This window comes from Bos javanicus, chromosome 10 (genome assembly GCF_032452875.1).
Source record: "Bos javanicus breed banteng chromosome 10, ARS-OSU_banteng_1.0, whole genome shotgun sequence".
NCBI classification, from domain to species: Eukaryota; Metazoa; Chordata; class Mammalia; order Artiodactyla; family Bovidae; genus Bos; species Bos javanicus.
In genome coordinates this window covers 64,537,018-64,548,976 of record NC_083877.1, presented here as the reverse complement: position 1 = coordinate 64,548,976, position 11,959 = coordinate 64,537,018, and the positions used below count along the sequence as shown (strand labels likewise).

The 11,959-nt window shown below is 40.4% G+C and overlaps 1 protein-coding gene across 1 annotated transcript; it reads left to right on the top strand.

Annotated features, from left to right (window-relative positions):
• Positions 1 to 7,896: 7,896 nt before the first annotated feature.
• On the top strand, positions 7,897 to 11,727 carry C10H15orf48 (chromosome 10 C15orf48 homolog). The gene is made up of 5 exons (XM_061428885.1): positions 7,897 to 8,116; positions 8,255 to 8,315; positions 8,470 to 8,555; positions 9,747 to 9,807; positions 11,359 to 11,727. The coding sequence occupies exons 2-5, from the start codon at positions 8,280 to 8,282 to the stop codon at positions 11,425 to 11,427; spliced, it is 252 nt and encodes an 83-aa protein (XP_061284869.1). The 5' UTR covers positions 7,897 to 8,116; positions 8,255 to 8,279; the 3' UTR covers positions 11,428 to 11,727.
• Positions 11,728 to 11,959: the final 232 nt, after the last annotated feature.

The following is an 11,959-nucleotide window of genomic DNA, read 5'->3' as shown; positions in this document are numbered from 1 at the left end:
TAAAAAGGTAATAATGCTAGAAAATACAGATAAACATGAAGAAGACCCTTGGGTATTTAACTTTCTAGTCCCTTATACACATACAGATGTGTAAGGGACTTTTTAAAACCAAAAGGCATGGTACTATGTAGCTCTTGTTTTTTTCTCACCTGACAATATCTGCTAAGTATCTTACTGTGTCTTCACCCACAAGGTGTCATACAGAGAAGAGTGTGAGTGAAGGAGCAAGACATGGCATAGAGAGGGCAGCTGGGAGCAGGGACCTCAGACAAATCATGCAGCGAATTAAGCACCAGATGAACTTCAAAAGAAGTGTATGTACAGTCAGAGCATGGTGCATGAACTATACAAAGTCATAAATGTGAAGCAGTTGTTGGAAAAGTTTCCTATTTCTGACTGGAGCCAGGATTATTACTAAGCAATTAAGGAGCAATTACTTTTGATTATTACTATAATTACAATTGATTATTACTAAGCAATTGAGCAATTAAGAAAAAGGCCTATCTTATTTATAGGTATAAAATGTAATTCATGGAGGAGGAAATGGCAACCCACTCTAGTATTCTTGCCTGGAGAATCCCATGGACAGAGGAGCCTGTAGGGCTACAGTCCAGTGGCGGGTGGGGGCGGTCACAAAAGAGTCAGAAACGACTTAGCAACTAAACATCACACACTCAATCCAGTTATTGGGAAACATTTAAGTATCTTTGGAATAACTTGAGTACGTGAATTGACTTTCTTAACCATAAATTTTATAAAATTTAAATAAAAGAATATCAAACCAGTCCTAAAGGAAATCAACACTGAATATTCATTGGGAGGACTGATGCTGAAGCTCCAATACTTTGGCCACCTTATGCAAAGAGCTGACTCATTGGAAGAGGTCCTGATGCTGGAAAAGATTGAAGGCAGGAGGAGAAGGGGGCGACAGAGGATGAGATGGTTAGATGGCATCACTGACTCAATGGACATGAGTTTGAGCAAACTGGGAGATAGGGAGGACAGGGAAGGACAGGGACAGGGAAGCCTGGCGTGCTGCAGTCCATGGGGTCGCAAAGAGTCGGACATGACTTAACAACTGAACAACAAAATGAAGGTCAAAGGTTTCTGATGAAAATTTAACATCCAAATCAAAATGCGCCATAAGTAAAAATGTACACTAGAATTCAGACTCAGCATGAAAAAAGCTGTTAAGTGATTTATTAATTTGTCATTGATTACATGTTGATGTCATTGTTTTGCTATATTAGGATAGATAAAGTAGTTTACTTAAAAAATTATAATTATTCTAACAAAGTGACATGCTTTAGAGTAGTAGGGAAAATACCTAGAAACTTTATTAGAATTCTAATTATTTTCGTTCACGTTGTGTCAGTTGTTGATTTTATAGGACAAGGCAGCTATTAGGCCTTTGCCGTCTCTAGGTCTAAGGCACTCTAGCCTGAACCCCTTACCTCTTCTAGCTGCGGGCCCTTTTTGTTTTTTCCTAGAGGAAGTTTCCAGTGGTCAGCCTAGAAATTTGGTACACACACTTTGGTTAGAAGCTTGAGTTTTGCTTTGAAATTGTCTTTTTATAACTTCTCAAGAGAATTTCTGGAAGCTTCAAAATTCTTGAAGACAAAATCCATGTTTCTTCTCTCACTGATGTAAATGATGAAGTCAGATTAAGGTGTTCTTTGACTCAGTTTCAGTGTGATTGAAGGTTTGCTCTGGGAAACTTCCAAAAGCTGTGTTCTTAATTGGTGAGAAAACACTTATGCTTCTAAGTACCTGGGAAGTGTGAACAGTTTAGTTCAGTCACTCAGTCGTGTCTGACTCTTTGCAACCCCATGGACTTCAGCAGGCCAGGCTTCCCTGTCCAAGGTCAAATCCTGGAATTTACTCAAACTCATGTCCATTGAGTCGGTGATACCATCCAACCATCTCATCCTCTATCATCCCCTTCTCCTGCTTTCAATCTTTCCCAGCATCAGGGTCTTTTCTAATGAACCAGTTCTTTGCATCAGTTGGCCAAAGTATTGGAGTTTCAGCTTCAGCATCAGTCCTTCCAATGAATATTCAGGACTGATTTCCTTTAGGATGGACTGGTTGGATCTCCTTGCAGTCCAAGGGACTCTCAAGAGTCTTCTCCAACACCACAGTTCAAAAGCATCAATTCTTCGGCAGCTTTCTTTATATTCCAACTCTCATATCCATACATGACTCTTGGAAAAACCATAGCCTTGACTAGACGGACCTTTGTTGGCAATGTCTAGATAGCATATTCAAAAGCAGAGACATTACTTTGCCAGCAAAGGTCCATCTAGCCAAGGCTATGGTTTTTCCTGTGGTCACGTATGGATGTGAGAGTTGGACTGTAAAGAAGGCTGAGCACCGAAGAATTGATGCTTTTGAACTGTGGTGTTGGAGAAGACTCTTGAGAGTCCCTTGGACTGCAAGAAGATCCAACCAGTCCATTCTGAAGGAGATCAGCCCTGGGATTTCTTTGGAAGGAATGATGCTAAAGCTGAAACTCCAGTACTTTGGCCACCTCACGCGAAGAGTTGACTCACTGGAAAAGACTGATGCTGGGAGGGATTGGGGGCAGGAGGAGAAGGGGACGACAGAGGATGAGATGGCTGGATGGCATCACTGACTCGATGGACGTGAGTCTGGGTGAACTCCGGGAGTTGGTGATGGACAGGCCTGGCGTGCTGCGATTCATGGGGTCGCAAAGAGTCGGACACGACTGAGCAACTGAACTGAGGTTGGTCATAACTTTTCTTCCAAGAAGCAAGTGTCTTTTAATTTCATGGCTACATTCACCATCTGCAGTGATTTTGGAGCCCCCCAAAATAAAGTCTGTTTCCACCATTTCCCCACCTATTTGCCATGTAGTGATGGGACCAGATGCCATGATCTTAGTTTTCTGAATGTTGAGCTTTAAGCCAACTTTTTCACTCTCTTTCACTTTCATCAAGAGGCTCTTTAGTTCTTCACTTTCTGCCATAAGGGTGGTGTCATCTGCATATCTGAGGTTATTGATATTTCTCCTGGCAATATTCCAGCTGTGCTTCATCCAGCCCAGCGTTTCTCATGATGTATTCTGCATATAAGTTAAATAAGCACAGTGACAATATACAGCCTTGACATATTCCTTTCCCTATTTGGAACCAGTCTGTTGTTCCATGTCCAGTTCTAACTGTTGATTCCTGACCTGCATACAGATTTCTCAAGAGGCAGGTCAGGTGGTCTGGTAGTCCCATCTCTTTAAGAATTTTATAGAGTTTGTTGTGGTCCACATAGTCACAGTCTTTGGCATAGTCAATAAAGCAGAAGTCTTTATGGAACTCTCTTGCTTTTTCAATGATCCAACGGCATGTTGGCAATTTGATCTCTGGTTCCTCTACCTTTTCAAAATCCAGCTTGAACATTTGGAATTTCACAGTTCATGGACTGTTGAAGCCTGGCTTGGAGAATTTTGAGCATTACTTTACTAGTGTGTGAGATGAGTGCAACTGTGCAGTAGTTTAAGCATTCTTTGGCATTGCCTTTCTTTGGGATTGAAATGAAAACTGACCTTTCCCAGTCCTGTGGCCACTGCTGAGTTTCCAAATTTGCTGGCATATTTGAGTGCAGCATTTTCACAGCATCATCTTTTAGGACTTGAAATAGAGTTCAACTGGAATTCCATCACCTCCACTAGCTTTGTTTTTAGTGATGCTTCCTAAGGCCCACTTCGCATTCCAGGATGTCTGGCTCTAGGTGAGGGATCACACTATGGTGATTGGGTTGTAAAGATCTTTTTTGTATAGTTCCTCTGTGTATTCTTGCCACCTCTTCTTAATATCTTCTGCTTCTTTTAGGTCCATACCATTTCTGTCCTTTATTGCTTTGCATGAAATGTTCCCTTGGTATCTAATTTTCTTGAAGAGATCTCTAGTCTTTCCCATTCTATTTTTCCCCTCTATTTCTTGAACGGCATTACATTAAACTCTAACTCCTTTCTGAGCCACATTACAGCATTAAACAATACGTACGGATGTGAGAGTTGGACCATAAAGAAGGCTGAGCACCAAAGAACTGATGCTTTTGAGTTGTGGTGCTGGAGAAGACACTTGAGAGTCCCTTGGACAGTAAGGAGATCAAACCAGTCAATCCTAAAGGAAATCAATCCTGAATATGCATTGGAACGACTGATACTGAAGCTAAAACTCCAATCTTGTGGCCACCTGATGCAGAGAGCCGACTCATTAGAAAAGACCTTGGTGCTGGGAAAGATTGAGGGCAGAGAAGAAGGGGGCAAAAAAGGATGAGATAGTTGGATGGCTTCATTGACTCAGCAGACATGAGTTTGAGCAACCTCCTGGAGATGGTGAAGAACAGGGAAGCCTGGCCTGCTGTAGTCCGTGGAGTTGCAGAGTCGGACACAACGGTGCAACTGAGCAACAACAGACCGTATGAAATTTAGCAAATCCGTATTTGCTAACCCTGGTAACAGTCAGCCACTGAAGGATGGGCATGAAGGAATAATGAAGATGTTCAATGAAAAAATATTTGATTTTTCTTACAAAGCCCAAGCTGGGCTGCCTAAAATCTAAGTTAGATTCCTAGAGTGGGAACCAAGTAGCTGTGGTTTCATGCCCCTGCAAGTCTGGGTTACAGCTAATACCTTCTTGCCCCACCTTTCTGTCTTTATAAAAGCTTTCTGTTTGTACTACCCCTTGGAACACCTTTCTAGTTCATCAACTATTGAATAAAGTCAATTAGGTCTTAAAATTGACTCCGTTGAATTTTATTTTTTAATACTATATACAATTTATACATTTTTAAAACATTTTAATCTAAACATTTCCAAACATTTAGTAATATGACAAACTCCCACATATCTATAAGCTAGATTAAATAGTATTTTGCTAAATTTGCTTCATTTGTTTTCTAACTGAAGTATTTTACGGTAAATCCCATACATCATATTTCTTAATCTCTTTAAAAATGTGCTTTTAAAAAAAGCCCATAATACCATTATCACACCTGAGAAAATCAACAGTACTCCTTTAATATTTCATCTCTGGTCTGTATTTACGTTTCTCTAATTGCTCCCAAAATGTCTTTTTACAGTTGGTTTGTTTATATTCAAATAAATATCCTCACCTTTGGTAAGATTTTTCAGAGCCCCTTAGTCAGAATTAATCACCTGTCTTTGGCACCAAATCACGTAAGAATTACATGGAAATTACTTACCCATGGAAAGTAAATTGGAAGAAACGTGATTTACCATGCCCCATTCCCAGAATAGTGCCTAGGCTACTGTTACACAAAACTGCATTTTGAAAAGCAACGACTTTGGCAAAGCAGGGCTCTGAGTTTAATTTGGCTTGTGGGATCCTAGTTCCCCCACCAAGGATCAAACCCAGGTTCCCAGCAGTGGAATCTCAGAGTCTTAATCTCTGAGCCACCAGGGAATTCCCAAGGGCTACACATTTTAATTTTAACTTGTGGGTCATGATGGATTCCTATAGGATTTCTTTTTTCTCCTCCTTTCATCCTATAAACAATTTATCTTTAATTAAAATGAGACTTTTCTTAGAACCTTCTGACAAGCTTTAGAAATTCTGCAGAAGGAGCATTAAAAGGCTTCTTTGATTCTGTTCAATACAAATTGTTCAGTTCAGTCACTTAGTTGTGTCTGACTCTTTGTGACCCCATGGACTGCAGCACACCAGGCTTCCCTGTTCATCACCAATTCCTGGAGCTTGTTCAAACTCATGTCCATCAAGTCAGTGAGGCCATCCAACCATCTCATCCTCTGTCGTCCCCTTCTCCTCCTGCCTTCAATCTTTCCTAGCATCAGGGTCTTTTCAAAGGAGTCAGTTATTCTCATCAGATGACCAGAGTACTAGAGTTTCAGCTCCGGCGTCAGTCCTTCCAATTAATATTCAGGACTGATTTCTTTTCAGATGGACTGGTTGGATCTCCTTGCAGTCCAAGGAACTCTCAAGAGTCTTCTCCAACACCACAGTTCAAAAGCATCAATTTTTAGCGTCCAGCTTTCTTCATAGTCCAACTCTCAGATCCATATGTTACTACTGGAAAAACCATAGCTTTGACTAGATGGACCTTTGTTGGTAAAGCAATGTCTCTGCTTTTTAATGTGCTGTCTAGGTTGGTCATAGCTTTACTTCCAAGGAGCAAGTGTCTTTTAATTTCATGGCTGCAGTCACCAGCTGCAATGATTTTGGAACCAAAAAAAAAAAAAAGTTCACTGTTTCAATTGTTTCCCCATCTATTTGCCATGAAGTGATGGGACTGGATGGCTGGCATGAGCTTCTTTTTCTGAATGTTGAGTTTTAAGCCAACTTTTTTACTGTCCTCTTTCACTTTCATCAAGAGGCTCTTTAGTTCTTTACTTTCTGCCATAGGGGTGGTGTCATCTGCATATCTGAGGTTATTGATATTTCTGCTGGCAATCTTGATTCCCACTTGTGCTTCATCCAGCCTGGCATTTTGCTTGATGTACTGTGTCAGTTAAGTAGGCAGGGTGACAATATACAGCCTTGATGTACTCCTTTCCTGATTTGGAACCAGTCTGTTGTTGCATGTCCAGTTCTAACTTGCTTCTTGACATGCATGCAGATTTCTCAGGAGGCAGGTCAGGTGGTCTGGTATTCCCATCTCTTTAAGAATTTTCCATAGTTTGTTGTGAATACAAACTACAAAAAAGTTTTAATTTTCTTTGAAGTAATCAACACACATCTCCAGTTACAACTTGGATTACACAGGAAGAATTAGGTGGTAGTAACTGGGTTAGAAGTTATATTTATGTTCTGCCATATGTAAAACAATTATTTGCAAATAACAATTACTATTGATTGAACGCCTACCTCAGGCAAAACAGAATGCTATATTCTTGGCATACAGTCTACCATTTTTTCCAATTCCCTGCTGAGCTAGGTTTGTCCCTATTTTATAAGAGCCATAAAGCCTAAGCAGTTTCCTTGAAGTCAGTCAGCTAATAAAGTGTGGCAGGGGTGGCCAACTGACCTGAACTCAGGTCAGTTTGAATGCAAAGTCCATGACTAGAACTAAAACCAGGTAACAGAGCTGGATCTGGCCCTTCACAGAACACTGTTTTCGATTTTACATTAACTTATATATAGCTTGAACTTCAAACAGTTTTAAAATAATTTTTTTAAAATAACTTTTTAAATAACTGAGCTTGCACTCTTGTCTTAATTTCAGTTGCTAAGAGTGGGGTGCAGAAACAACAGTGATATTGTCAGACAGAACTGGGCTCTGATTGCATCTCCACCACTTACTGGCTATATGACTAGAGCATCTCTGAGCCTAAAAAACTTGAGAAAATGTCGAAAAGATTCTTGTACAGCGTCTGGCACACAGATTATGATTTAATTATTATTCCCGTGATTCTGCAGCCGCCTGCATGTTCCGTTCAAGGCTTGTCTGCTAGCTTAGGGGTGAGTTAAAACCGGACAAGACAAAGCTAGCCTCCAGGGTCGTCTAAGAAATCTTCTCTTGGAAATCTCTCCAGTTGATTCTTTTTGTTTCTTCTCCCTCACATTTTTTTTTTAATGGTTAAAAAATCAAGACAATAAGGAATTATTCTGAAAGGAACTTTACAGTTTACATGTGTGCCACATCCCATTTTTGGAGCTTTTAATGTGACTTGGATTCTAATTTACTTGCCTGCACCAAGGAGCCTCCCATGGGACCCCCGTTTCTGCGGCTCCTTTTCCGGATCTCCTTTTAGAGGGGCTGCTTTTCACCAGTTTTGGCTATCCGAGCTCTCCTGGTTCTCAGTTGCAGGGGCGCTAACGGTCAGCCTCGGCTCGCTCCGAGCGGAGGTTGAGAACCGTGGCGGGCGGCAGGGGGCGCTCGCGTCCGGTTGCTCGGCGACTGAGGACACGGAGTCCTGCAGGGGGCGCCCAGTTGCCGGGCACCCGGCAGGGAAAGCAAGTCAAGCCCCGCACGGCCCCCGCGCGTCCCGCGTGATCAGAACGCTCCGGCCGGCCTTCCGGAGCGGGCGGGGCTGGTATATAAGCCGCTGGGGTTGAGGTCAGGATTCGGTTCTGGGCGTTGGCATCGTCCGCTCGTGAGGTCCCTCCGGATCCCCCAGGTGAGCCTCCCTCGGTTGAAGGCGCTGATCATCTGGCTCGAGGCTGGCTTTGGGATACGTTAGCCGGTTTGGCGCCTACCAGGTTGAGTCCTAATACCTGAGTTTTGATCAATATCTTGGATTTTTTCCCCACTATAGATTTGGATTCTACTCTTAAGTCATCATGGGCTTTTTCCAACTCCTGATGAAAAAGAAGGAAGTAAGTTTTTAAAGCAATTGAAAATTGTGACTAAAAAGATTAACTTTTAAAAATGAACAGATGGTGCCGATTTGGAGAAAATATAAAATGATATAGAGCTATTCTATTTCAAGTGTTTCGCATTGAAACATCAGAATATTTTATTCTCTGTTAGCTTATTCCTTTGGTGTTTTTCATGACCGTGGCAGCGGTTGGAGCTTCATCATTCGCTGTGTATTCCCTTCGAAAATCCGATGTGATGTAAGTAAGCATTCATCATTTATTGAAACGTTTTTAGTAGTGTTAGGTTGACCTTCAGTTTATGAAATGCATGGTATCAGTTTCCTGGTTTTTCCCAGAGAATAAGAATGTCGAATTGTGAATTGGGAGTCAGGGCCAGAAAGCATCCAGGTTTCAGAAGGCTATTAAATGATGATATTGATGGAATAAGTTTGTTTCTTGTATCTAAATATCCTTTCATCCATTTCAACCTTTCATCCTCCTCTTCTCCTGAAGCAAAATAAAGTTGTTTTTTTTAAAACATACATTTTGAAATGTAAAGTTCTTGGATAGTCTTTTGGGATATGTATTATCAATCTTAAATCATCATTTTAATGACATTTTAAAATGTCAGTTTACTAGAAAGGTCTTTCCTAATGTGGTAAAGTTGACTGATGCAGTTGTCTACAATAAACCTAATTTCAGCCCTGGATATAAGGTAAAATACCATGTATCCTGGAATATACTGCTGCTGCTGCTAAGTCACTTGAGTCGTGTCTGACTCTGTGCCACCCCATAGATGGCAGCCCACCAGGCTCCCCGGTCCCTAGGATTCTCCAGGCAAGAACACTGGAGTGGGTTGCCATTGCCTTCTCCAATGCATGAAAATGAAAAGTGAAAGTGAAGTCGCTCAGTCACCTACTCTAAGCGACCCCGTGGACTGCAGCCTCCCAGGCTCCTCCGTCCATGGGATTTTCCAGACAAGAGTACTGGGGTGGGGTGCCATTGCATTCTCCGTCCTGGAATATAAGGAACAGAAAAACTGAAACTCGTCTTGGCCCGGTGCAGAGCTCCATAGGCAGTAATGGGAGGTTCTGGCAGTTTACCACCTACAGGGTTCAAGCTGAGCCCTTCTGCCCCTCCCAGAAACTGGGGCAAGAGCTTAATTTGCTTGCTCTTAGCCTGGCACTTCTGCTCTGATTGCTCTCAGCTTATGAAAACATTTTCCAGTCTAGCCCCATAAAGGCACTACAGACCTTTTACCCTGCAGAGGAATTGATCCTTAATGTGTGAGCCAAACTGTGAAGCTTTTTAAAGAACTGTTCCATCAATTTCAGTTAGCAATGAATGCCTGAGTATGCACTCTGAGTCTGTCCCTAGAGTAGTATAAACTCAATATCAGAGTTGGTTTAAATGCACTTTAATGTTTAATCAGCTTTCTTTTTCTTTTAGCCTTGATCGAAAAAGAAATCCAGAACCTTGGGAAACTGTGGATCCTACTGTACCTACAAAGGTATTGCTACATTAAAATGTGATTTATACTTAGCCCAAACCTTAGCACCTTTGTCTGCAGAACAGATGTAATACCTTTCATGTTTAGGGCGCCTTTTAGTGTAGTGTTAAAAGAGAGTGCTGTAGGATTGTGGAGATCTAGTTCACATCCTTGCTCTGTTATTCACAGGTGATTTTAGACAACTTGGTCTCTCTGAGGTTCTCAGAATCTATAAAATGGGCACAGTAATATTAGGCCCTGCCTCAGAGATTAGAGGCTTAAAGAAGATAAAATAGACAAAGCCCTTTAGCATGGTGTCTGGCCCATAGTAAGCACTCAGATAATTAACTTTTATCATTATTGTGATACATCATCCCCTTTTTTAACTTAATTTTTATTTTATGTTGGAGCATAGTTGATTTCCAGTGTTCTATTACAATAGTTTCAGGTGTACAGCAAAGTAATTCAGTTGTATAAATACATATATCCACATACATACATATATCCATTCTTTTTCCAATTCTTTTCCCATATAGGTTATTACAGAATACTGAGTAGAACTTCCCGTGCCATACATAGGTCCTTGTTGTTTATCTATTTTATATAAAGAAGTGTATATATGTCAGTCCCAGACTTCTGTTTTAGCCCTTTCCCCCTCTTTCCCCTTTGGTAACCATAATTTTGTTTTTGAAATCTATGAGTCTGTTTATGCATAATCTCATTTTATCCACTGTTTATCAAAAGTTAATATAAGGTCTATTGTGATAAATAACAGGAACTCCTAAAAACAGCAGTGGCATTCTCTGTAAGCAAAATTAGCTAATATCCACTCATCCAAATGAGTAGATTTTAAAGAATATTGAAAAGACTTTTTTACATTTTAAATATTTTGGAAGTAAACATGTAGTCTGTTGGAATGAACACGACTTAAAATTGTCTCCCAAAAGTTACGTGTGTGTGTGTTTGTGTTTAAACAAAGCATTCTAATGACACAGCTTGACTTAGAGAAGGGCGTCTAGGATCTTTAAAGTTACCTACATCTCCCTGTTCCTGGGGGAATAGAAAACCTGTGCAAATAAATGAGAATCTCTGAATGTGAGTTCTTTAGAAGTCAAGACTTGTCCTCAGCTCTCCGTCTTTCCCCTTATTATGTAACTTGGATCATTTGTACCTTTGTTGAGTAAATATAGTGAGGAAATTTTAAGTGCCTAGCTCTGTGCTAGGAACATTATATAGCCACTCACATGGAACAGATACACTTTTTGAACTTTATAGTCCACATAAAATCATAGGAAATAAAAAAATCTAGAACCTGTTAAGTGAAAATGGGGTATATGTATATAATCTTTCTCGCTAATCCTGTAACACTCAGGAACCCAAAGACTTTATTTAGAGGGATAGAACCAGTACATGTTACTGTTTTAATTAGAGATGGGAAGAGGTGATTCTTTGGCTGCAAATGTTATGGTGATACTTTTTCCAGAGGGAACTATGTACAGATATGAAAAGGAGACCTGAGGATGGACAGATCCTAACAAAACATTTTAATTTTGTTTTATTTACTTTTTAAAGCTTGTAACAATCAACCAAGAATGGAAGCCCATTGAAGAGTTGCAGAAGGTCCGAAGGGCAACCAGGTGACCAGTCCTCGCCTTTTTCTTCCAAAGAGTACTCTATGAATCTAGTGGAAACACTTCTGCACAGGCTAGATTATGGATACCAGTGTGCGGAAATGCTTCTGCTACATTTTTAGGGCCTGCCTACGTTTTTGGACTCTGGATAAGGAATTATAAAGGTAGCACAGCATAACCACATAGTCCCAAAATAAGACTCTGTGTTGTTTTGTGTATTGAAATTTTTGTGTTTATAATGCCTAAATGTTTTTGCCTATAAAGATTTGTTAAATTTGATTGTCTATAATAAAATACAATTTATGCAAGATTTCTTAAAGATCAGGTACATATTTAAATGGAGGGGAAAGATTTTTTTTATGGGAGATAAACACATTTTGAAGCATGGAGATTCACTTTTAAATTTTATTTATTTTTAATTTTTAAAAGATCTTCTTCTTCTTTTTTTTTACTTATTTTTTTGGTCATGCCACACGTCATGTGGGATCATTCTCCCACCAGGGATTGATCCTGGGCCTCCAGTGAAAGCTCTGAATCCTAAC

Excerpts from the sequence above, each read along its gene's own strand:
- C10H15orf48 (XM_061428885.1), top strand. The coding sequence starts at position 8,280 with ATGGGCTTTTTCCAACTCCTGATGAAAAAGAAGGAA. Across the intron at positions 8,556-9,746 it reads CTTCGAAAATCCGATGTGAT|CCTTGATCGAAAAAGAAATC; the intron begins GTAAGTAAGCAT and ends TTTTTCTTTTAG. Across the intron at positions 9,808-11,358 it reads ATCCTACTGTACCTACAAAG|CTTGTAACAATCAACCAAGA; the intron begins GTATTGCTACAT and ends TACTTTTTAAAG.